The 26,898-nt window shown below is 40.8% G+C and overlaps 1 protein-coding gene across 2 annotated transcripts in view; it reads left to right on the top strand.

Moving 5' to 3' along the window:
• GABA-B-R2 (gamma-aminobutyric acid type B receptor subunit 2) overlaps positions 1 to 23,694 on the top strand; it is a 132,213-nt gene extending 108,519 nt beyond the window's left edge. Inside the window, exons 3-19 of one of the 2 annotated variants that reach the window (XM_090177691.1) lie at positions 489 to 656; positions 1,570 to 1,671; positions 6,443 to 6,508; positions 6,636 to 6,827; positions 6,905 to 7,138; positions 7,746 to 7,806; positions 8,036 to 8,119; positions 8,630 to 8,780; positions 10,909 to 11,041; positions 11,703 to 11,933; positions 13,904 to 14,014; positions 15,691 to 15,915; positions 19,369 to 19,530; positions 20,525 to 20,660; positions 21,528 to 21,588; positions 21,976 to 22,502; positions 22,941 to 23,694. In XM_090177691.1, coding sequence (XP_090033817.1) covers positions 489 to 656; positions 1,570 to 1,671; positions 6,443 to 6,508; positions 6,636 to 6,827; positions 6,905 to 7,138; positions 7,746 to 7,806; positions 8,036 to 8,119; positions 8,630 to 8,780; positions 10,909 to 11,041; positions 11,703 to 11,933; positions 13,904 to 14,014; positions 15,691 to 15,915; positions 19,369 to 19,530; positions 20,525 to 20,660; positions 21,528 to 21,588; positions 21,976 to 22,502; positions 22,941 to 23,236 — 2,940 coding nt within the window. In that variant the 3' untranslated portion in view covers positions 23,237 to 23,694. Of the gene's footprint in view, positions 1 to 488; positions 657 to 1,569; positions 1,672 to 6,442; positions 6,509 to 6,635; positions 6,828 to 6,904; positions 7,139 to 7,745; positions 7,807 to 8,035; positions 8,120 to 8,626; positions 8,781 to 10,908; positions 11,042 to 11,702; positions 11,934 to 13,903; positions 14,015 to 15,690; positions 15,916 to 19,368; positions 19,531 to 20,524; positions 20,661 to 21,527; positions 21,589 to 21,975; positions 22,503 to 22,940 lie in introns of both variants that reach the window. The other variant, XM_090177690.1, reaches the window with a different exon arrangement.
• The last annotated feature ends 3,204 nt before the right edge of the window (positions 23,695 to 26,898 follow it).

Genomic DNA, 26,898 nt, shown 5'->3' with positions numbered 1-26,898 from the left:
CTTTGCCATCGAAACTTAGTGTCGGCCATAGAATCGGCCGAGCTTCGTAGATTGGGCCACCGGAAATTAAAAGTAGAAAGGGGCTCATCTTGGAATGCGGGCGGGTAGGAAGTCGCAATACGGCGGCAGGACGGAGGTGGTAGAGTTGGCCTTAAGCCCCGGTATCCGAAATATGAGCCACGCTATATATAGGACGCTTTAGAATACCGGCAGAGGGTGGCGGGGTGGGGCGGGGGATGGAGAAAGTGAATATGGCCGCGAGTGGGTCAACAAAAGTGGCTTTTGTCCGTGAAGACGCGTCCTGCCCGTCCGAGTGAAACACTGGAATTGGGTCTCGGATTCGCGGCAATCTCGAATTATAAGAGACCGGGATTACATTCGCGTTTATTGATTAAATGTTAACAGGGGATTTTCAGATAAGGCGGTTGGGGAAAACATTAATTTGTTTTGGCATATAATAAATACGGGCGTTTGCGTGATGATTTTAGTTGACGTACGCCGACACCCATCCGATGTACACGAGCGACAACTATCCTTATTTTTTCCGCGTGGTTCCCAGCGAGTCGTCCTTCAACCCCGCACGGGTGGCCCTCCTTCAACATTTCAACTGGACCAGGGTCGGAACCATCTACCAGAGCTCACCCAGATACGCCCTGGTACGTTTCGTTTTAACATTCGATCCTTCGATTACGTCCGAAACCTACACGCTTTCAATTATCGTCAGAGCCATCTATCGGTCTAAGTCAGTCGGATTAGGAACTAAAACTACCGAGAAAAGAGCTTAGAATTTTGACCGGAGGATGACTCTGATATCAATTGACCTCGTGTATTTGAGATCCTGTAATAGGTTCTATTCCAAGCTCGCGTTTAACCTTTAAATTAATTTAACCTTTATCGAATTTAATGTAAAATGTAACGATAAAATGTTTGTTGAGCTGGAAACTCGTTTCTAATATAAATGCCATAGAAATTGGATACTAATTGGAAATCGGTTGTAACTTGTAGTAGAGTTTTGTATACAAACGTAACGCCTACTGTTTCGTACGTAAATTTCGGTATATAAAAATAATCTCGTCCTTCACGTCGCAAATATTAATAATAGTTATAATAATATTTAATATAAATATATTTGTCCGTATCTAATTAAATCCAAAGAGCGCTTTAAAGAGCGTTCGAGTTGGCTTAGTATTCGGAAATTCGATTTTAGAGTCACGAATTATTGGAAATTCCATGTTTATTATATTTGCGGAAGGGAGAATTTAATTTGGCAAGGCTTAAAACAGTCCGAAATGTTTCACTTCCAATTTCGTAGAAATAAATTTAATATCTAGCTAGCGTATAGTTTCGACAATAGCAAACACGCGAATCGGAAAAGACCCAAATTAATAACGCTGATTAAAAACGAAAACGATGTCATTTCCAATTTCCCATCCCTTGAATAAGATAAATAATATCATTTTATACGTATTTCGTATTTCCTTTTAAAGTGTAACTTATCCGATCCAATCCTTTTACGTATAGCGTACGTATCGTGTAATATTTATTTCTAATCTTTGTCCTCGCTCGCAGCCTCATACGAAATTGCTGACTGATTTAGACGCGGCGCAAATCAGCATTGGAATTTCGGAAAGCATCGGGGATGAGCTTCAAGACGAGCTTCAGAAATTGAAGGTAAATTGTTGAAAATTTTGGAATTCCTCGCTGTTTGTATCCGTATTGTCTATAGCTAGGATTACTCGCTAGATGCGCTCGTAGCGGAGGCGGGGCGCTTTAAAATTAAACACTTATTAACGGTTAGCTGTATTCCGAGATAAATTATTTTTAGAGTGAATCGCGAAACGACGTTTAAATCTTTTATTCCGCAAAATCCGTTTACTTTTTCATTAGGGTGGTTTTTTTTGTCTTGGCGGAAGTTCGAAATAAAGCTTACGTCGTCTTTGACTGTACGGTATTTAGGCCTTGGCTAGAAAATGATGAGAGAGAAGGCAACAAGGAGCTTAAGTTCTCCCGTATTTTTCAATTTACGAAATAAGCGAGGGCATGGGATGGCAGCCAATATATGTAATATATAATTCACCGTGCAATTTTTTCATTCGGCTGTACCGTATACGGTGAAGCTTCGCCTAGAAAGTTTTCGGTAAAACTTTTTCTTTCTTCTTCCCGGTGATAATCGGATTAAAGGAAAGGAGGGCGGTATCTAAAGAGGTTCCCCTAAGAAAACTTGACTCGTAAGGTCTATATTTTATGTAAGGGAATTTGCCTGACTCTAACGCGTATATTCGGCGCTCGCTTATGATTTTTATAGCGAGTTAGTAAGGATTATATATAGAGGGAGAAAATTTTCCATATTTCTCTACGTGGTGTGCCACTTTGTATTAATATCATTTATTTACTAGACCATTTTTTATCCGCTGTACGTTTCGTAATTCTCTCGACCTTTGATCTTACCAATATACTTTCGTTATAAGACTTCTTGGCTTCGTCAACTTTTAGCCCTTCTTATAATATTTAAGAGCATTTTTTTACGTGACCTAGTTTAAATTTATGGAATTTAGAACCGTTTTTAACATTTACCTGGGTAGGATTTCTACGCATATGGGAATAAATATTCGAGAGAGATACGTATTCAGAGAAATATACCTATAATATATATATTTATTTATGACGTAAAAATTAAACGGTGTACTTTTGTAGGCTCCAGACAGTTTTCTATTGGTGAGATTTTCCAGCCACTCAGCGGAAGCATAATCCGCACCACGGCTCAAACGTTACCGCGTGTATTTATCCGCACACAGCGGAAGCATATTCCGCATCACGGCTCAAAATTTACCGCGTGTATTTCTCCGCACTCAGCGGAAGCATATTCCGCATCACCGCGTGTATTTCTCCGCAATCAGCGGAAGCATGTTCCTCATCACCGCGTGTATTTCTCCGCAATCAGCGGAAGCATGTTCCTCATCACCGCGTGTATTTCTCCGCAATCAGCGGAAGCATGTTCCTCATCACCGCGTGTATTTCTCCGCAATCAGCGGAAGCATAATCCACATCACAGCTCAAAATTTACCGCGTGTATTTCTCCGCACTCAGCGGAAGCATATTCCGCATCACCGCGTGTATTTCTCTGCAATCAGTGGAAGCATGTTCCTCATCACCGCGTGTATTTCTCTGCAATCAGCGGAAGCATGTTCCTCATCACCGCGTGTATTTCTCCGCAATCAGCGGAAGCATGTTCCTCATCACCGCGTGTATTTCTCCGCAATCAGCGGAAGCATGTTCCTCATCACCGCGTGTATTTCTCCGCAATCAGCGGAAGCATGTTCCTCATCACCGCGTGTATTTCTCCGCAATCAGCGGAAGCATGTTCCTCATCACCGCGTGTATTTCTCCGCAATCAGCGGAAGCATAATCCACATCACAGCTCAAAATTTACCGCGTGTATTTCTCCGCACTCAGCGGAAGCATATTCCGCATCACCGCGTGTATTTCTCCGCAATCAGCGGAAGCATGTTCCTCATCACCGCGTGTATTTCTCCGCAATCAGCGGAAGCATGTTCCTCATCACCGCGTGTATTTCTCCGCAATCAGCGGAAGCATGTTCCTCATCACCGCGTGTATTTCTCCGCAATCAGCGGAAGCATGTTCCTCATCACCGCGTGTATTTCTCCGCAATCAGCGGAAGCATGTTCCTCATCACCGCGTGTATTTCTCCGCAATCAGCGGAAGCATGTTCCTCATCACCGCGTGTATTTCTCCGCAATCAGCGGAAGCATAATCCACATCACAGCTCAAAATTTACCGCGTGTATTTCTCCGCACTCAGCGGAAGCATATTCCGCATCACCGCGTGTATTTCTCCGCAATCAGCGGAAGCATGTTCCTCATCACCGCGTGTATTTCTCCGCAATCAGCGGAAGCATAATCCACATCACAGCTCAAAATTTACCGCGTGTATTTTTCCGCACACAGCGGAAGCATATTCCGCATCACGGCTTAAAATTTACCGCGTGTATTTCTCCGCACAGAGCGGAAGCATAATCCGCATCACCGCGTGTATTTCTCTGCACTCAGCGGAAGCATAATCCGCATCACCGCGTGTATTTCTCCGCTATAGCGAATGAAAATGTGAAAATTACAATTTGTGAGGAATTAGGTTTTCTGTCCAAAATCATTTTGAAAAATTAGCCTGTGAAGGTACACACGTTTCAAGCGATTAAAAAGTTTTATTTATGTAGAAATTATACGAAAATAAAAATAATTTTGGAATATTAGTTTTGAAAATCGTCCGAAATTGCAAACAAAACCGTAGAAAATCCGGAAATAGAGTTTATTTGATCCGCGTTCTTATCCAAAGTAAATAAATAAAACGAAAAAAGAAATAAAGTGTAAGGGCCAAAATTGGGGCCCGGAATTCTTTCAACGTTTTCCGGCTCGCGTATTGGTGCTGCGGTGATGCATCCTTCGAGAGAATGATCTGTCAGTTTGTATTTATAAGGCAATAAGAAAAGTTGAATGGAGTTAAGGAAAGATATCAGCCTCTTTTTCCCTCTCCACGGCGTTCGTTCGATATCTTTTAAGGAGTTAAAATAAGTTAGGACTGTTTTTTCTTTTATACTCCGCCTCGCCGCATCCGCGCGTAGCATCGCGAGCTTCCCATATAAATTTTACTTTATAGAAATATAGCCGACAGCTAAAAGTCAACCCGTCATTCGGGAATATAAAGTCTTATTGCGTCCCTTCACTCGTCCTCCGTATCCGCAGTTAGCCGATTGCCTTATCCATAGACTGGAACGGGGTGCGGTCGCTTCGTACGGATTTTGAATCGAGTTTCGGGTAACCCCGTGATAAGCACCGTAAATATAAAGTTTCCTTTTCGGGGAGAATTATCTCCGACTGATTCGGTTTCGGAGGTTTTTGCCATTTTACTCGGAAAAATCTTTTTCTTTCGCTTTAAGAAAAGCCGAATCGGTGAGGTCAACTTAAATCGAAATGGATGAGTCTTTAAAGCAAATTTACTTCGATTCATCATACCGGAGGGTGACTTTTTCCTATACGAAGACATATTTTTCCTTATTTGGGATATTTTCGCGTTTGCTCGAATTTATCTATTTTTTCAGTCTTGACGTAATGGATAATCCATTTACTCATTATCGCGAGACGTATCTCTCCCATTAACGTTTTTAGTTTTATATATAAACAAAGCTGGAACCGTATGATCGATGCTTCCGATGGAATATTGTATTAAGTGATTTCTCGAAAGGCGTCATTTTCCCGCTGTCATTCGTGTTTAGGCGGTACTGGGTGGCGGGGGTTATGTTCGTGTATCGTACGCTATTTTGGAGGTTTGAGACTAACGACTTAATCGATGAAATCTGTTCCGCAAAGACGTTGTACGCGCAACACTACCCGGAGGGGGGGCTAAAATCGCCTTTTAATGACGTGTTAATTTCCGTACATAATCGTAATTTGGTACCTTTTTAATTTTTATTCCGTGAGCAAAATAATGTCTATTTAAGTCTCGGAATTATCAAGAGCTCGTTAGTGCGTTAAGGGTGAATGAGCTAACACGACTGAATAGGTTTAAACGGCATTATAACTTTTCAAATTACGCGAAATTAAATCGAGTGACGCTGGGGCTTAAAAGGAGTGTAAAGTGTTTGGATAATTTGTAGACAAATTTAGTTGAAATGTTCCTTTCATGGAACATCTTCCAATAAGCTAGGAAGCTGGACGAATAAACTACCGGACCCGAATCATGAGCGGAAACTTCATTCTTAAAATTTCCACCCAATTACAACAAACACGAGGAGAACGCGGCTAGTCTTTAAACACGCTAACGCAGTGTTGCGTACAAATTTCATTGGACGAGCCTTTACGCTGAACGTTTTACGGAAAGGGAGAAGACAATTTCCGAATTTTCCCCTTCCGACGGCAGCAGGCGCTAAAGCGTCTAACCAATGAAAACTGTATGCGAGAAAATGCGTGACTTTCGACGGGTTGCGTTCTCCTTTGCGTTTGTTGCTCCTAGCCAAATACCAAGCACGTTAGATGTAGAGTTAAGGATATTAGGCTTATTTTTCTTACGTGCTTAATATTTGGGTTTTAATATTTCCAATATCGGACACCATGGCGTTACAAGCGGCGCTGTTCTAAAAAAACCAAGCACCCATTCTAGATTATGGCCCAGTAGTTTATTTGTCCAAGCTAGGAAAGTCGCGATGAGGATAGAGTTTATCCTTCAGTCTTTTAACCTTAAAAGCCAATCGAAACCACTTCTAGCGGCCAAAGCGTGATATTCGTATGGAACGGTCTACTTTATACTCCCTTTAACGCTTATGTGGGCGAGTTTTTAACGGAAAACGGTTTTTTTTGATGACGTAAAATCTGTAAACTAAAAGTAGCTTATTATGATGATTATTTTTGTGCCGCTTCGCCTCGTGACGCAGGCTAGCAACGTTCGGATCATTCTGGGGAGTTTTGACGAGGACTGGGCGCGCAAGATTTTTTGCGAAGTAAGTGGGCCGAGTTAGTTCGCTACTTGGAAGGTATATGCGATATACCTTTTGATTTTTAGCTCAGCAGTAAATTTTTAGAGCAGATGTCGGAACTGTACCTTAACACGTTTGTATGGTGAATAAGGCTTTCCACCAAGGGATGTACGGCCGAAAATACCAGTGGATCATCGTCTCGATGTACCGGGAGCGGTGGTGGGAGTACGACCTCGATCAGACCCGTTGCCAGCTCGACGAGATCCTGGAGGCCCTCGAAGGCTACATTGGAACCGACGTCCTGCCACTCAGCACCTCCGAGAACGTCACTGTCTCTGGATTGGTAAGCTCACTCTACACGCCGCCCTTGCCTCCCGGCCTTGGATCCCATTCTCTTAAACGTTTCGTCTCTTTGGACAGACTCCTATGGAGTACGAAGAGCAATACAATCAAACTCGGGATGGAGAGTACAGTCGGTTTCACGGGTACGCCTACGACGGCATCTGGGCTCTGGCGCTTGCCGTTCAGAAGATCCAGGAAAAGCTGAAGGGTCTGGGGCCCATGTGGGAACTCAAGGGCTTCTTGTACAGAGATGTCTTCTGGGGACGACTCTTCAGGGAGGCCCTCAACGACACGAATTTCGTCGGAGTCACCGTGAGTCTCCATTTCTAACACCGCGACTAACTTACAACTATACAACCTTCGCTATAAGTCTCGAACGTGTCAAATAGTACTTAGGAAAACATCGGTAATGAACGACAGACTTTGAAGGTTTTAATTAGAAATTATTTTTCAACGCGGATACTTCTAAGGATTAGAAACAGCGTAATTAATTCTGAAGATCGACTTTTCAATCTAGATTTTATTCGATATTATTCGCATCAGCTCATTAATAATTTATACCGTGCAAATCTCTTTGAAAGTATATTTTTGCAAAAGGGCGTGTGTTTTCGCAAAGTTCACTCGTACCGCGGTCATTTATCCTTTGTTGGTTTGGTTATTTACGCACTCGAGTGCTCAATTTCCGAGCTATCTACTCGTCTCTACTTTTGGAGCCGCGCCTTTTACATTCGTTCGCTTTTGAAAGGACCCAAATGAGGAAATCCATTTAAAAAATAACAAGGATTTTTTCATACGCGGTGAATTTTTAATTGGGTTGCCGTACGAACATTCCTTTTCCCTTTAATTAAAACCAAAACAAACTTCGTAACTTTGAACGAGTGACTGAATCATTTTCTTATTTTTCTCTTCCAATACGCAGGGTGTCGTTAACTTCGTAAAGAATGAAAGGCGGGGATTAGTCCTTTTAAAGCAACTCCAAGGTACATTCAAATTTAAATAAATCGTCTTTTTTTCTCTATCTTCGAAGTATCTTTCCAAACGTACACCTTTATTACCCTTCTCTTATACCGACTATCCAAAATTTCCGCAAAATGTTCTTTTTCTTTTTCATCGAATTAAGAAAAAAAAACGATCTTTTTATCTCGCATTTTCTTTCCCTTTCTTTCCAATTTTTCTTTGGCTTGGTCTAATTCCAACACGGCGCTGCAGCCGGGGAAGAAGTTAAAATCGGAGAATTCGATTGCACTCTCGCTGATTTAGATCTGAGTAAAGGATCTCCCATTCTTTGGAGAGGTGAGCCTAAATATTTTATTCGTTTCGGAACTTAGGGGGGGGGACTTTGTATCGACGGTAGAAGGAGGGGGGGGGGTGCAAGCGCTCGAGGACTCTAAGAACTATTTAGGTGGAAGGCACGTAGTGGCCCTTTTCTTTATACGTGATTTGAAACAAGCGCGTTGGGGCCTTGCCTAATTTAGTAGGTTTCGAGGATGATTTTCCGCCGATCGACTTGACTTCTGTCTGAAGAGAAGTCACACATACTGCTGTATATAGCGAATAAAAAAAAATCTTAGAGAGAGATTTGGTAAATGGATTGGATTGCGGGCTGGGATTTCGAAATGACTATCCACGCGAAGGTGGACTTAGCGCAGCGTGGCTTAGCTAATAGCGAGGCCGGGCCTATTTCTTTACGACGCCCGCTTTTACGAGTCTTAATGGGGAGGTGGTTCAAGAGGATTGCCGAATAATATCAATTAAGTGTCGGTGCTTTTTCCTCTTTTATTTTTATTAAATTCGGACAAGGAGGTTCTGGGCGGCCAATGGACAGGACATTGAGCATTCAGAGGAAGAATCGCATCAACTTGACCATCTATACCATTCTGGTCATTTCGGCCGTTTGCGGCATCATTCTAGCTTTCGTTTTTTTGGTCGTCAACATTAAATTTCGCAATCAGAGGTAAGCCTTCTATTCTCTTCATCGAGCCAATCTCTTAATAGGCCGACTTCCTCCGTCGCTTAGCCACAGCCGTACTTTTTATATTGGTTTTGTAGGTATTTTAGTTTCGAAATCAACTTTCGTATTAAGGTTCTAAACCTCACGTCTTAACGAGTTCGCTCCCCGGGATACCTCTTCGGAGATGAGAGTTTCAACTTTTGAACTAAATTTATCTTTGGAATCCCCGCGTGTACGAGTTAAGCGAAGTTTCAATTTCCTTCACGTCGTAATTTAGTTTTAATTTTCCAACTTATCGGGGAGTTGTTTCAAATTACATTAGTGGAGGCAAATTAACTCTTACTCTTGAAAAGGGTGGCGTGGCGGCGGAAGGCCGGAGATATCGTTGATTCCACTTTTTCACAAACTACACCAACGTTACTCTCTAATTATTCAAATTTTAAACTTTGCAAAATTTTCAAAACTTAATTAAGCGTTCGAATAAGAGAGGGAAGGAAGGAGTACCGACTTTCCAAAAATAATTAGTTTTCGGATAGAATTACAATATTCTTATTTCATTAAATTCGTTTACACAGTCGCCACGCGGAACTAGATTAACTTTCGAAAACTATCTTTATCTAGTTTATTAATTGGCTTTCTTTATTTTCTAATTAACTAATAGGTGATATCAAGAATGTATTTATTTATACCTAGGGAGAGTGTCTATGTCGAGACGGTTTTTAGCCTTTCTCTCAATCCACCCGTTGGTCCCCCCAGTACGCTCCTCCGCTTAAAATAAAACGGATAGTCCCGGTATTTCATTAGCTGCTTAAAATGTACGTCACCTAACGCGATGGAAATCAAACGCCGGTGACGTTTTGTCTTTCCCCCCGCGCGAGACGGGGGAAAGGCGTTCAACGTGCCCGGCGATTGTTGCGACATAATCATTCTTCCTAAATATAAATAAATACATTCTTGGTGATATATACACTGAAAAGTTAAATTAATTCTCGCAGTTTGCCGCGTCATATACGTGTAGAGTCGGGTTTTTAAATTTACATATCAGTATCTTCTCGAGCGTCGCCCACCCAAAACCTATTCTCTAGAATCGCTCTGTAGGCGTACGTGGGACGTGGCCTGATCTCGGAACAGCACCGTGGCTGCGAAACAAACCCGGGAGGAAATGGCGTTCGTTGATCGAAACTTTTTCTGTGGATCACGGACATTAACGTTCTAGCGGGCAGAGTGGAAGGACTATATACAGGGTGGAAGCCTCATCCTTGGTCCAGCATCGGTACTTCTCGTAGTACACCAGAGTGCTGCGGGTCGAACACTTCTACAGGCGCTGGTATTCCACAAATAGACCAATGGCATATTTAGAAGCGCATCTTTGTCCAATCGCAAAAAGCATTTGGAGGATGCGTTTCTAATTCTCCCATCGGTCTATTTTTAGACTAGGAAAAGTACCGAGGCTGGACCACGACTGAGGCATCCAATTCTCCCATTGGTCTATTTTTGGCCTACCAGCGCCTGTAGAAGTGTTCCACCCGCAGCACTCGGGTGTACTAGGAGAAGTACCGAGGCTGGACCACGGCTGAAGCTTCCACCCTGTATAGTTGGCCAATGTTATGATCGTTTCTCTTGGCCGTATAGTTAGTTCTTGATAGCCAGCCAGCGTTTCCTTTCATCGGTTCTTTTACCTTGTTAGCGAGAGAAGTAGGCGATCCGTAGGAAAGATAGCGCCGGGCCCGCGGAGTTAATCTGGCCACTGTACTCTCTCTCTCAATCGCTTCCACGCGTTTCTCTTTATTGTGGGTAGCAATTTCTGACCGAATGACTCGCCATTTCCCCCGGGAGAATCGCCCTAACAAAGTTAATCAAGATCTCCGTCTAAGAAATTGAGAGAAAGAACGGCGAAACCCCGGGAAATAAACGGTCATTTCGAATTAGCCAGAAGCGCCAAAATCTCAACTCAGTCGCTCTGTTCCTCACCCTTCCATGGTCTCGTCTTCCATCTTCTTCTTTGTAGGCCTAATATTTATCCGCGTATACGTGTTCAAGGAGGGAATGTTGCAAAGATATACGTCGCTATTTCTGGGATGGCTATCTTTAATGTCCTTCTCCCCATCTCGCGATCTCTCCCGATTTTTAGGTACATCAAGATGTCGAGTCCTTATCTGAACAACATGATCATTATGGGCTGTATTTTAACCTACACCAGCATAATCCTGTTAGGTCTAGACAGTGGTCTAACAAGTGAAAACAACTTTCCTTATATTTGCGCGGTAAGTTGCCGCATCTCGTTATACAACGAGCTCAAATTGAGCTGTTTGTATGTTTTATTATATTATAGAGACGCATTTTCGTGATTCTCCGCTTACCTTCAATCGTTAAATGCGTCATTTGAAAAATACAATTTAATGAAAATAAATTTCTTTAACTTTGATAATTTATAAATAATATTCCGCCATTTGTCTTAACCTTAAATTAAATTTTACGTAGTGAAGGTTCTCTGTATAGAAACACTTTCAAATATTCGCGTATAAGCATATGTAACATAATCACTCATAAGTATGCCATAATGAAACCTTGTTTACGGGATATGACGCAAATCACGTCATTTCCGACTCCGTGACGAAAAACGCGTCATCAGCTTTACTGATGGGGAACGAAAGTTAGTGAAGTATTTCTAACTTTAACAATCCATAATTTTGCCCGTGCCACGCGCTCACGTGATTTTGTTGTCATGGTGACCTTTTTCAATAGCGCAATGATTATAAGAATTTTTGCATTTGTGGGTCCACTTATTGTACGTTCCGTCTGAAACAAAGTCTCATTAAAAAATTTTGTACGTAAATGTTATACAGAGGCATACTTATGAGTAATTATGTTACATACGGTATAAGATATGAATATAAATATTAGAATAATGGTGATTTTGGACAGGCACGGGCTTGGGTCTTGATGTCGGGCTTCACGCTCGCCTTCGGTTCCATGTTTTCCAAAACATGGCGGGTTCACGCGATATTCACCAACATCAAACTGAACAAGAAGGTCATCAAAGACTACAAGCTCTTCATGGTGGTCGGCGTCCTGGTCCTGATTGATGTCATCATCTTGACCACGTGGCAGATTGTCGATCCTTTCTACCGGGAAACAACCAACGGAACTGCTATCGTAAGTCCACCCCTCCCAACCAACCCATTCTGCCTCCTCCCCGCTTTGCTGGGCGCTCAATTTTAGCGTGCTCGAATCAAGAGAAGGAAGAGGGGGGGGGGATTCCGTTATATCACGTAGTTTTTTTTCGCGTTCGCCAAGACGACGATAACTTATTCCGGAGACGAAAATTACGAGCCCTGTCTGTAGAATATAAAAGAGCCGGCTATTGCTATAATTTATCTTTGCCCTTTTGATCGATTTGACCGAGGAAAACGTTCTCTTTGTAAAAATCTCAAAACAAATATTATCAATTTGAGCAGTAGGAATTACGGACCATTTTTCGTTTAGTTTTTTTTTACGCGCTTAAATCGATTTTTTTTCGTGTTCGCCGATCGGAAATGTATTATATTCCCAACGGACGACGTTTAATAACGTTGGTCAATATTGAAACGGAAAACGAATGAAAAATTTCTGTTGGCCTAAAAATTATTTAAACGTCTCGCTATCCGTTCTCCTTCTCTTCGCGTGTACACGGTAGTTTTATAGTATAGTAAGAATTTCTCCTTAGCTCATAGCTCATTCAATAATTCTTCGGGGGTCTTATTCCAATATTCGTACCATTTATTGATTTCCCAATAGTTTCGAGCAAGATTCGATTTGCGGGTTTCTAGAACTCTCTGATGGCTTCGAAACGCGTCTCCGTATCGTGACATAAATGGACTTTGACGTTGTCTTTTTGTCAGTGCTTCTTTTCTGTATTATATTACTTTACTCTATTTATAACTTATCCTAGGAAAATAAAATACTTTTAGAGTACACTACTAGAGAGGTTAAGCGAAGCAGTTCCAAAGGGAGTTGCAAAATGCTTTGACAGCATTGCCAAATCAGATGACGAAACCTATATGTTCCCGTTCATATTGTCGGAGGCTTAAGGGGGGAAGACTACAGTGGTCATTGTCTAGTTTCACGCTATTTCAAGCTGAACTGTTTTATTTTTGTGTTTTAACTTATAAAATTAATATTTATGTGTAGAACAGCCTCTTGTTTAGTGCTTAAAATAATTTTGACAATTTTAAATTTCCAAGTAATTTAATTATTACGTTTTTATTCGGACCCCTGGAGCTAAACAAGTTGGGCAAGCGCCCAAACTACCCTTTAGTTATAGCCTTATATCTCGTTAACTATTAATATTATAATTATCAAAATTATTTTTAGCACTAGAGGAAGGTTCAGCCTATTAATAAAAATAAAATTCGATTGTGTAACTGTTAAAACTAAAACGTTCAGCTTGAACGAAAAAGAGGTTTTTACTATAGTCTTCCCCCTTAACCTCTCTATTACCTAAATAACTTGAGTTGAAATCGAGACTAGCCGCCACGTATCTATATATTCAGATCTGTTATTTAATTTGATTTTTCTTTAACTTAAGAAATAATATAACAATTCTACTACTCACACAATTAAACACGAATGTGAACGGGGCTCCAATTTGATCACGCGGGTGTGGGGGGGGGGGTAGCGTAGGTAGCAGGTGGCATTTTTTTCGTTTTGTTCATCACTTAAGAAGACTCTCCGCTCGCACGCTTTCCCGAGTTCGCCGCGAAACAACCGCTCGGTTATTTTTAGTTCTATTACTTCTCTTAATTTTTTCTCCACGTCTAAACTGGGGTTGGTTCTCGCAACATCGCGATTGGAACTGGACCGAGAAAAAAATTAAAAAAAAAGAATGGGGCGCAAAACCCCAGAAAGAACTTCAATTTAAGATCGCGTAATATTAACCCCAAAGTTTGGGAGGATGGTTTTTTTTTCGTCCTTACATTTTCAATTTTTCGAAAGAAAGGCGAGGAGGCAAAGGTTTGCATTTTTTTTTTTAGTTTTTCTTAATATCGTGCGAAGAATTTTCGAAAGCGTTTTTCCTCAAATTCCTTTTTCTAACGTGGTTCTTACCCCCTTTTTCGTCCGCTTTCGCTTCTGGTCGTGCATCGCAGCCGTCCCCCGAGAACGAGGACTTGGAAATCATTCCGGAAATGGAATTTTGCCAGAGCAAGAAAATGACTGTTTTCTTGGGCTCTATATACGCCTACAAAGGTCTTTTGATGGTAAGTGAAATTATTCGAGCTACAATTTTTTTATTGTTGATTCTTATTAAAGCCGAAAAATGTATCCCACGCTATCAATTTGCATATACGTTTTTTTAGGGTGTTATTTTTATAGCCTAGATGATTTTCGGGAATATTTTATTTAAAGATCTACGAACTACCTTAAAATGATATTATTTTTTAAAGGGCTTCTCTACAGGGTGTTTCAAAAGGTTACGCAAAAAAATTAAGGAGTTGTAGGGGGTGAGTTGAGAAGTATGGCTGTTTTTCCTCCATTTCCCTACGATGAGTTAAAAGAGGGCCAGAGAGCTTCAAAGTGTGGCCTACTATCCCCTGGAAGTAGGCTGCAACAAGCGCAAAACCATGCAGCAGGGAAATGCAAACATTAAGGTTTGGGTTCGTGTGATAGGTGAAAAAGGACTTTGTAAACAAATCGAGGTAACCAGCGTAAAAAAGTAAACTTAAACAGTATTTAAAGTCCCTGCTGCTTGGTTTGGCGCTTGTTGCAGCCTACTTCCAGGGGCTAGTAGGCCACACTTTGAAGCTCTCTGGCCCTCTTAAGAAAATAGGGAAAAAACAGGCATACTTCTCAACTCACCTTGTTAAAACCTTGTAAGCGAATAGACGAATTTAAGTAAATATTCAGAACTGAAATCTAAACATTAATTGTCTAAAGAATATTATAAAACTAGGGATTAAAGTCTGTATGACGTCATTACCAACTGATTCTAAAAATCAGTCTCGGAGACCGGTAATCCAGAAGTTGAAGAGAGTAAGTTCCATATTTAAGGTGTTTCACATTTTTTTCCATCAGGTTCATCGGAAGTCAGGGGTGATTAGCGTTATAAACAAGTCGTTGCTGACGAATTTTCAATTAATAACTAAAAAAAATTGTAGATTATGAAGCGGCCCCATGAAGTTTAAATTTTTTATCTATAAAGTTAGTTTACTAAAAAAAACTATCTCGTCAATTATATGTAGGAAATACATATTTATAAATATTAACGATATCGGACCTACAAATTTCAATACAGGTTGAGACGTAACTCGCTTTAAAGGGGAACGGCCAAGCTTTTCCAAATATGGCCTTATTTCCGTATCAAAAGATTAACAAGACGTTCAATATACTAACACGTACCTTTTTTTGTCTTGAAAAATAGCTTTTGGCCCAAAAAGTTGAAACGAAAAATAACGCCAGGTGTGTGGGTTTGAATTTTCGCCGCCATCTTAGGGGCTGCCGCCAGCGCCCCTAACCCCGTATGAGCGATTTGCGAACTATCCTAACTTTTAAAATCGCGCAATTTAGGCTTAAGTCTCTTATAACTGGAACGCGCCGCGCGTGCAAAATATATTTTTCGTGTCTTCAAAGGCGCGCGCTTTTACGTTGTTTTTCAGTCTCATCGACTTCTCACCAGGTGTCGCGGCGGACGCGAGCTTTTCTGTTTCCCGAAATTTCTTTATTTTATTAAAAATTATATAACCACTCAATATGTTTTGATGCGGTTTTCGCCATAAATTTTAGTTTTTAATGGGCTATAGGGCTATCTAACTGGTTAAAGCTTGACCGTTCCCCTTTAAATTGAAGTGGTCACGTTAATCTATTCGCTATTTCAGCGAACTGCTGAACCATTTATTTTAGTCAATCTGATAAAATTATCGTTTTTGTGGGAAAATAGGCCTTCGGTTGTTTCTTGGCCTGGGAGACTCGCCACGTGAGCATTCCGGCATTGAACGATTCCAAGTACGTCGGGATGAGCGTGTACAACGTGGTGATCATGTGCTCGATCGGCGCGGCCATCTCGTTCGTCCTGAGAGAGCAGCAGGACGCCGCCTTCATCATCATCTCCGTCTTCATCATTTTTTGCTCCACCACCACGCTCTGCCTCGTTTTCGTGCCCAAGGTGAGACTGGTGAGCCCCCCTTCTACTCTCTATCTCGTAATTCGTGTGCCCCCGTCACCCATCTACGCGCTCGTAGATCTACTTTTGGACGCGGTCAATCCCGTTTTTTTCTCGGCCTTCCGTCAATGTATCCGTATATCCACGAATATGGATAGTTTCCCGGATCCGTTCTCGGACTTTGGCGCGCTATCTCCCCGCGAAGGCCTTCTAAAGGGCCGAGATACTGACCTATTTTCTATTTTTATATAGGCGTAACTTGCGATTCCCCCTCTCGACGAAAAAGTGTAATAAATGACCGATAAGACTCTCATATTCCCAAGTTTATCTCGTATTTCCCCCCCCCCCCCATAAACGCGTTAAACCAATTTTTCAAGCGATAATATTTTTTTTTCCAACTCTTTCAACTTTTTTCGTTTTCGTTAATCATTTAAAATCCTCGAAAGGCCGTAGTAAGTAATGGGTTGTAAAAATTGTAAATCTTATTGGATGTAAACGAATTTTAATATATCTCCAACCCCTAATGCGTAACTTCTTTTCGTACACTTGTGTACTGCGTGTGGAACACTTCTACAGGCGATTTTAGGTCAAATATAGACCTGGACAACGACCTTTCTTAGTCTATGTTTTAAGTTCTGGGTTATATCTTAGCGCAAATGGCTATTGAAATTTACAATTAGGTTGTTGTAAAAATCAAATCGCTACCTTAGTATAAATGTCAGGTATCTCGATAAATTTTAACAAAATATTCTTAACATTTTAAAATATAATAAAAATGTTAATAATGGTTTGGAAATAGTTCAAAAGTTCTTTAACTTTGAAATTATGTGTGTGCCATTATTCATATTTTTAATATAAACGAAGGTTCAAACGTTCAATAAAAAAACTCCAAAAAGAGTAAATTCGCTCAAGTCAAGTTACTTGGTTTTGAAACTAAGGTAGCGCATCTGAACTGAAAGTTAAGTTAGAAGAAACCACCTATGGACTGTGCAAAGGATGATAAAATACGCGAATAAGTAGATTAGTCCATAATTAAAAGGGATAAAATAGCTAAACCCTAAACAAATTTGAAGATATTTAAAAACTTACAAATAACTCGTACAGTCGCCAGCCATATTTCCCGCACGGTACTGATGAGTTCCAAATAGAACGAAACCGGTCTACCGTTGAAAATTCTGGCTATTTTATTTAGTTTTTATGTAGTTTTTTACTCGAAGATCTATTTGATCCGAGATTCGCGTCTTTTTGTTTACTCGAAGATCTATTGGTACGAGTTATTTTTAAGTTTTTAAATATCTTCAAATTTGTTTAGGGTTTAGCTATTTTATCCCTTTTAATTATGGACTAATCTACTTATTCGCGTATTTTATCAACTGAACTGAAAGCAATTAAATATATTGTTGGTCGGAAGGAAAAATTGGCGTTTATAAGGGAGTACTTCAACTAAACACCAACTACGGCAACAATTATTTCGGGGATAAATTGAGGAACTGCCGATATAAGTTCGAATCGAAACAACATTAAATAGGTGAACACGGTCGGCGCTCCCCGGGAAGCCCGAAGACAATCGGCCCTTTGAAGTGCCGTTTGAAAATGATACGGAATATACAATAAAGTTTAAATTTGACGGCTTATAGAACCACCTGAGCGAACTCCTATTAAAAGCATTTGGGGTCAGGGAAAGGTCCAGTTGAATCTAGTGATAAATTCCATTAAACGCTTTCTCCTCGTGTTCGGGCATTGATAAATACAAAGCCTCGTAATATATCGCGAAACTCGAAATTCCCGGCTCCGAGCACCGTAGGGCGCTGCCTGTATACGTCGTTTCCTTAATTTCCAGGCTGAGGAGGTCCTTAATTCGCGAGTGGGGCGGTAGGCTCTTTCACGAGCCTGCCTCCGATATTTGCCCAGTCGCACCATTAGGCAGCGCTATTATCCATTTCGCTGGAACGACTATAAATCTTTGTTTCCACTTTTGAGCTCCGCGGAGGTATATCCGCCTCCCCCCCCCCCCCAACCTTCATTCCCTAGCGAGGTAGGGGGGAAGGGATTATTTTAAAACTTGGCTGTCCCTTTGGGTCTCACGGTGCTTCCGGAAAGACAAAGGCCGGGCGAAGATGAGATGAGGAGGGGGGGGGGGAGAAATTCACGTCGCCAGACAATTTTCTAATCTATTTAACGAACGGATAAATTCCGAGATGGAAATCTCCGCGGAGACGTTTAGAACTGTTTGGAACTGTTTGCTTTTCTATCTGCCCTCGTTTTCGATACTTTGTCCCGCGGTACCTCCTACTCTCTTAGTTTAGTCTTTCAAGGTAAACATATTACAGGGTATATTTTAAACTCGGTGTCGCATATCCCCCCCCCCCGATATTATACTATGTAGTTCAAATCGCATGTGTTCTCGCTTGATAAAATGGGCGGGAGGATTTTCGAAAGTTAGACGCCAACTTTGACGATTTATCGCCCTAACTTTGCTTTCTGAAGTTGTAGTAATTATTTACATCAAAGATGATGGTTGCCTCCTGGAGAAATTTGCCTCGTTAACTTACCCGTTGAAAACAAAATAATAAGAGTTTTATATATTGGCTAAGGTGAGATGAATTTGTAAGGACAGGTCTATAAAGGTGGGGTGGTGGAATGGTTAGCACTCTCGCCTCGCAGCGAGAGGAGTGGCACTGGGTGAATACTCGGAACCACTCCTTCCGCATAGAGTTTGCAAGTTCTCTCCTCACTGGTTAAAGGGGTTTTCCCCCGAGTTCTTCGGGTTCCCCTTTCCATAACAACTTGTAGAGGTTAATGGTAATAGTTAGTGTAGAGAGCTGTTGGCTCACGTGGCATGAAGGGCTTGTCACCACCCTCCTACGCATTGTAACCCGGCCACCTGAATTAATGGCTATAAAAGTCGCTAGATGACTTGGGCCTAAGGTGGTGCCTTGGGTATTAGCCTAGCCTAGCTGACATTTAAACAAATTTTATAATTTTAGACGTACACCGTTTATATTTACAGGTCATTAAAATACGAAATACTCTTTTTAATCGGAGTTTTCAATTTACGCTTCAATCATTATGTCGGGTGACGCGATACTACCGTTACGGCTACTGTCTGAATGTAACCTTTCTGAGAACGTATCTCAAACTGCAACTTGACCTCGGCTTTATAACTCTCGCTTATCCGAGATCCCAGCTTCCCCTTTTACTCGCTAAGCCAATATGGACGCTTAATGACGGATTGTCCGAATATTACGTCCGCGGGCCTATCTGTAAGCGGTGTTTACTCGAATTAATTTAATTATAATCAATCACGGCACGACTTAGCGTTAATAACGTAGAATTAGGGCGCGGCCGAATGAATCGAAACGCGGAATTTGAATTAGAAAACAACTAACGTTGACACTTGGCGCGTTTCTTTTTATCTCATATTGCATTCCTCAACAACGAATCAACCCGAACCAGCTGGTGGAATTAAGACGAAATCCGCAGGCCGGAGATAAGAGAGTTCGGGCTACTTTAAAACCCTTGAAGCAGTCGAGGAAGAACTCCGACGACCTTTCGCTCTACGGTAGAATCAAACTTTTACAGGAGGAGAACCTCACACACCGTCAGACGCTGGAAGAGGTACGCGCCCTCCTGTTCGATCTCGGATGAATAAAGCAGCTTCGCTACCTGGATATGTCACTCGTACTTTCCACAACGCTCGCCCGTTTGCCCGTTACCGCTTTAGTCCCATTCGATCGAAATCCCATTCGACCGAAGGCGGTTTTTGAGGTGTCCCATTTGACCGAATTCCACCGAAACGTGCGGTTTTTATGTGTCCCATTCGACCGAACGCTGCTATATAAATTGGCTTTTGCTATGTTTTCAATTTAGTTACTGAAGTCGTTTGCAATGGAGCAGATAGCTAATAAAGGAGGGTATTTTTTTTATCTTCACCTAGTCAAGAAAAGTAACTGAACCAAAACTGAAATAGTAAACTTAACCAACCCTAACCTAACCTAACCTAACCTAACCTAAACATGGATCTTCGATAGTACATACCTTATAAATAAAATACCAAATCACCCCGCCAATTGGGCTACATTTTAAAATTATTTCGGTCGAATGGGATTTTGGTCGAATGGGAATAAACGCCGTTACCAGGCGCCGAAGCGATTAAAAAAAAAGGTGGTACATATTTATTGCGCATGCGCTGCGAATACGAAATATGACCTTTGGCTATGACGTAATCAAAATCGCACCTGTTTCTTTAGACGTATACACTCTTTTACCAAGTCGGCCATTTTATTAGTACAGGCACGGGCGCCTGCGCGTGCTCATCAGCTCGAGACGTCGCGTGCACTTGACCGCGTGAAGCGGCCTTGCATGCGCTATTTGAAATCAGACCTGTAATAAAATGGTAGCTCTCACAAATAACGATATAAAAGAGTGTATACGTTTTTTGTTTGTACCACCAACGCAAAGTTCAGCGTTTGGTGGCGCGACTCGCGGTTTTTTTTTGGCGAGTTTTGACGGGCGCGTATTCCGAAGAGTGACATATCCAGGAAGCGAAGCTTCTTTATTAATCCAAGGTTAGATAAATCTGCTCCATTTTAATCGATCCTTTGTCTCGTAGAAAAACTTGGAGGTGCAAGCACTACTGATGAAACTTCGCGAGACTCGCGAACCTGTGATAGTTATCAGTCACGACGTCACTACCATACCGGAAGTGACGTCTCCGACACCCGAAAACTCGACGACGGATAGAGACGGTAAACGACTACGCTCAGCCATTTTGTTTTCTTCCATCTTTCCAGATAACCTTCTTCCACGAAACTGCCTTTTATCATTCTTCAGTTTTTACGTGCCCGAATCGTAAATTATCATTTTGGTCCCCTCCTCCGTGAAACAGCGTTTAAATTCGGGGAATAAACGGGGACGCAAAAGAAATATAAAACCAGGGCTGCACTTATTTTTTCTTTGGGTCCAATCGCCATATAACCCGGATTTTACGGCAGCCCTTCTCAGACCCCCGGAGAGCGTTATCATTCCATATCCAAGTTAAATCGGATTATTTCCAAATCGTAAAAAACTAGCGAGAATGGTGATGGGCTCCAAAATCTTATCAATTTTATCCACGATGAGCCTAAAGCCTCGGGATCACCTAGTATCGCGCTAGAATATTCTCATCTATCGGAATCTAAAGGAACTGCGAAATTAAAGGCGGAGATAGGGTGAAGTCGATGTGGTACTTTCTTCGACTGAGCCGTAAACTAAGACTAGGCTTCGAATGTACGTGGTTTTTTTACCCAACGTTTTGCCGTACTAAAAGAGAGGGTGACTCGTGCCGGCGTAGTTTTTTCGCTCTCAACACACCGGGCAATGTTCATTGCCAGATGAAAATTGAGTTCGTTTTTTGAAGGCCCATAAATTTGGTCCGTCCCTCAGCCATTCTCCGTCTCTCTCTCGGCCGTTTTTCCGGATCTACTCTCTGTCCCGAGTGAGACAAATGAAAAGTGCTTTCGGTAATTCCTTATTCTTATCCTCCGCCGCCGCCGCTGTCCCGAATGTCGTATTTCTTTTTCTCTTTCTCGCGCCTCGCTTTCGCTCATCCGTTTGGTTTCTTTTTCTTCATACAGAAAACTCGATGAATGGCCTGGAAGACAAGTCCCCTGTCGTCGAGGAACAGATTCAGTCCAGGTGAGTTTGCCTCTTTCGCTTTTTGCGCCAATCTCCCGGATATTTTTTCACTTCCATTTTTGTTCCATTCCAATTCCCAAACGTTTCCAACTTTTTCAAACTTCTAATAGACTGAGGCTTCCACTCCATTTATTTTTTCCGCTCTTTTAGACTGTAGTTGGTGATTTTGCAATTCACTTCTAAGTTTAAAGTATGACCTATTTAAGTCTTTAGTTTACAATTTACGTTTACTTCATGCTTTAAAAAAATTAGGCGTAAAGAAACTGTAGTTAGGAATTTAGGCAAAACGACGCGACTTGGATTACGTTCCCTTCGATTTCCCGTTTTATCTTACTTCCTGGCCATGTATTTTTCGAAATGAAACGTTTCGATTATTATTATTGACAGAAAATACTCGGCAATTTCTTTGAACATTAAACCAACCTCGTCCGCGAAAAAACGCGTTCGAATTCGAACTGAGAACTCGTGTCCGGACTTGGTTTCGCCAACCAGGGAGGAACGGTTGAACGTACGGGTGGAAGGCGTCAAAGGCGGTTCGACGGGCGTCCTGAACAGCGTCATCGTGACGGAGAAACCGCCGCAGAAACGATGTCTCAGCTTGCTAGACCAAGTCAGCTTGGTGGCTAAGTTCGTGGATACTTCGGACAGTAATACCAGCGGGGCCGAATCCGATTCCGACGATTCTCAGCGTTCATTCTTGCGCGATAAAACTGAGACCGGAAGCGGCGACAGCAACGGGACCCACGGCAACCACAACGGATACGCTTACCACGCGCCGCAACATCTGGAATCGGATGACACGTCGTACGCCCGAGCCATCAAAAACTCGCACAGCAAAAGGGAATTTATCAACGGACTCTCATCGTCCGCCGAGGAGGACACCGACAGATATGACCCTGGAACCCACTCTGAGGGTAAGACGTTCTTTGTTAATATTTCATTCTCACCTTTATTTCGAGCAATGTCGCTTTTCATTTTGCGTTGTTTTAATGTTTAGAAATTAATTAGTTCTTCGTTGATTTTTGCCTCGCCTGTTTATGCCTGTTAAAATGGATAGTCTCCCTTATTTTGCGCTTTTAAGAATGCGGTTACTAACTTTTCGTTCAATTTCATTCTTATTGAAACTTGTTAGACCGTATTTAGTCTGGGAATATTTTTGGTTTTAGCCAGCAGTGTGTTGGATATTTTTGTTTGAATCGAATGGCATGTTTTTTTTAGATTTGCACCCTTTTTCATTTTGCCAATGGAGCTGTTATCTTATTAGCGCACTTTCTTTTCGTAACCCCGTTGTAATTCCGCGAATGTTCTCACTGACGGTGTATTTGAATTTCAACCCGATACTGGTATTGCAGAGAGCGACTCGTCTCGACCAGGACACCGGCGAGCCAAGAGCCTGAGCACCCTTCGCTCTCCGCTGTCGGCCGCGAACGGAAGTATCGGTTGCGAGCAGCAGGAGCGTGGTCAAGGAGTGTCGGTCATCGAAGGCCGCAGAGCGGAACCGACCCTTTTGCCGCCTCTCTTTCCATTCTTCAACCGTTTGGTCAGCGAAGGCGCGGCCGCGCATCGGACAGGTCATCCGAGGGACGCCGGGGGTGGGGTCTACTCTTCGTTCCCCTCCATTAAGTGTGATATCGTCGAATACTTATGAGGTTTGGCCCCGATGGCCGCCGAGTAAGACTCATTTTCTACCTTTCCTGTGGAAAAACAAAATTATTAACAAAAACAAATTGCGCCCACAATTCTAGGTTTATATTTTAACAAAAAAAAACAGTCGTTTAAATAATAGTTATAATTCCATCTTTCTAACCAAAACGTGAAAAGTGTAAAAAAACGTAAATTTACTATACCGATATAGTTAATCGTTACAAGAAAACGAGTAAATATTTAATAATGTTATTAGTTTTTACTGTCAAAAATCAACCCTTACGGTAGGGCCATTTTCGGTTAGATTAGGTTTTTGAAAAGCTCAACCTAAATTATGGTAATCGTGATTTTCAACCATTTCCTCATTTCTTTGAACCTATCTGTAATAAACGATGTTCAGAAAACAAGATAAAGAAATAGTAATGTTAACAGATGGTCGTTCGCCACCCCCCCCCCCCCGTAAAGACGATTTGAAGTCCGCTTGATATCAGAGTCGCCAATCACTTTTCTAATATAAAATATCGCACACGTTTTTTCATCTACGTGAAATTTTTAGCCCCACCCGCGCTACGTTATCCCCGTTGACTGTATATTTGACGTCATCTTTGCGTTCAACCAATCATATTAAAGTGCTCGACATTTTCTTAATTTTAAAAATATATTTAAAAAATGACGGTACGCGATATCGCTTGAAACTTTTCTCATTTCTTTTTAAAATTTCGCGCGGACGTTTTTAAAACTCGGTAAACCAGAAAATGTGATCTCTTTATAAGAAAACAAAAAAATTTAAAAAATAAATAGGTTAAAACTCGATGTTATTTAAAAAAGGACGCTTTAAAGTTAATTAACAAAAATAAAAACACACCAAAGACAAAAACTTCAAAAAAATAAAACAAATACAAAAAAGTAAAACAAATGTATTAAAAAAATTTAGAGCTGTAGAAAAAAGTTGTCTATGAGGACGTTATATAACCCCATCTTTTTATTTGAATTGTGTAAAAAATAACCAAACTTTATATCTGTGCCTGTAGTGAAATTAGAATTTCGGAGTTTTCATGAAATAGTTTTTGTACAGAAAAAAAAACTAAAAATAACACGCGCAAAAGACTGAAACATCCGCGAATCTTTTTAATTTTGTTAGCTTCCATACCTCCCATCTTGACGTTTTTGCCCCTAAACGGTGGTTAGGACTAGTTAGGAACCCTTGTGTTATATATACATATATTAAAAGTGGTTGGTCTGGAAGCTTTCTTACTATATATTTAGTGGAAAAGATACTATATAACTTATAAATAATATAAAAATAACCCGAGCGTTTTTAAATTTTATTTTGAAAGATTGAGTTTCGCGATTTAGTTTGCTATATACGTGTAAAGATATGAAAAAGCCAAAATAATTTTAGAATAGAAAGTTAGTTACAAAAAAAAACTGCGCTTTTACAAGGCCGTGAATGTCGAAGCGAGGTGAAATTTTTGTACGATGTAAAAAAAATACATAGTTATAATTAGCGAGATATAAACGCTCCTTTTACGAAGCCCAAAACGATGATGACGTCACGTCAATTTTTCGCTGATAAATAATACCTTCCGTTTAGGTTCTTGATTTTGTTACAAAGCTACAGATATTTAAAATAATTCAAACGCTTCTAATTGTTATAATTATATATAAATATTAAAAGAACGTTTTTCGCGTAAAATTTTGTTAGAGAAAATTTTATCGTTGATTAATTTTAAGTATTTAAGAAATCGTTAATTTTTACTTCGTTTATCCGCCGAAGAGACGGCGCGTTTTTACATTTTGAACGGAGATATGAACGGAATATAAATAGTAGATAAAAGAGGAAGTGGCCAGTATTTCATTTCAAATGCTAAATACGGTACTTTATATATCTATATTAAAAGATAATACAAAACGTAAACTGATTTCGTAGATACTTAAAATCTTTGTTCGTGGTCCTTACGAGGCTACCGTGGGGAAATATGAACCCTTTCAAAAGTATCACGTGCCCCCTCCCCCTTACCCGATAATATAACCACAAAGATATCAGCACAAAAACCACCTTTCGTATAAAAAAAAATCGATTTACGATAATAATACAATACCAAATAAGAAAATTACATTCCCTCACTATAAGACGTGCGTTGGAAAGCCGTTATTTTTTAGCGAGAGATAATTAGACTTTTATTAGGATATTATCGTGATATCCTCCTCCCTCTCCCCGTCCCCCCCCCCCCGACTAATAAAAAATCTCCCGTAAAAGAAACCATGTGAAAATTTCTCACGAAAAGTTCATAAAGAATTGTTGTACTAAAATCTCGAGTTTTGCTTTGATAAGTTTACATCTAAATGTATTTTTAAGCATATAATATCGGTTATAGTACAATGGTCCCGTGAAGTAAATGTTTTTCATGATGTTCAAAGAAGTAACCAGGATGACGTTCTAGTTGGAAACTCGATGGTAAGTGGCGTTATCCTTCCAACTTTTTGGTTGGCTCAAAATATCGATCTCGGGATTTAAAGATATTAAAAGGTTTAATGAAGTAAATCTTTATAATCATTAGAGATCAGCGTTCGGGCTTTTGCGCGCATATTAAAAAAAAAATTACGATGTCATTTGCAAAATATCCATTTTTTATTTATTGTATATCGTGACAATAAAGTGAAGGCAGCAGGGTTGGCAAAAAACCGGCTTTTTTAAATTGAAAAATCCAGTATGGTTAAATCCGGCTGTAACCGGTGGTTTAAACCGGTTAAATACATTAATAAAAAATGATCAAATTCCTTATATCAAGCCCTCATTGCTCAAATTTCCCGATTTAAAAATTACGTTTTTGCGCGTGACAGTACCTTTACATTGTGAGGTATAGCACTTATTTACCCGCTTTTATACCCTAACATGGCAGCGTATTTTCACGCGCAAAATTAATTTTAAGATACCCTAATTGCTTATATGTTAGCTCTCATTACTCGCGACAAAAAGTGAAGGTTAAGTTTTGTCAATGTTTCTAATTAATTTCTCAATTTTTTTTAAAAAAAAAAGTGGTTTTAACCATGGATTTTATTTGGTGGTTAAATCCGGCTTAAACCAGGGTGGTTTAATCCAGTCTGGCTGGCTCTTGCCAACCCTGGAAGGCAGTAAAGACAAGTTGAGTAAAAACAAACTACAGTAATTTATTACAATAGTAAATAAGCTATTACATCGTTTTTGAACATACAATTTACGATACTACAATTGCTTTTATACTATTGATAAAAAAAAATAATTATTAAAGGGGGACGGCCAAGCTTTTCCAAATATGGCCTTATTTCCGTATCAAAATATTAACGAGACGTTCAATATACTAACACGTACCTTTTTTGTCTTGAAAAAATAGCTTTTGGCCCAAAAAGTTGAAACGAAAAATAACGCCATTTGTTTGGGTATGAATTTTCGCCGCCATCTTAGGGGCTGACGCCAGCGCCCCTAACCCCGTATGAACGATTTGCGAACTATCCTAACTTTTAAAATCGCGCAATTTAGGCTTAAAGGCCCAAACACACATACGGTTCGCAAGCGATTTCGCCTGCGAATTTTCGCGCACGCGCCCATGCTCCATGAAAGAAATTTCGGGAAATCTCGCGCGCGAAAGCTATGTGTGCATCCACCTTTAGTCTCTTATAACTGGA

This window comes from Leiobunum rupestre, chromosome 6 (genome assembly GCF_980474605.1).
Source record: "Leiobunum rupestre chromosome 6, qqLeiRupe1.1.hap1, whole genome shotgun sequence".
NCBI lineage: Eukaryota > Metazoa > Arthropoda > Arachnida > Opiliones > Sclerosomatidae > Leiobunum > Leiobunum rupestre.
Note: the sequence above shows the minus strand (reverse complement) of the source record. Positions and strands in the feature narration are given on the sequence as shown.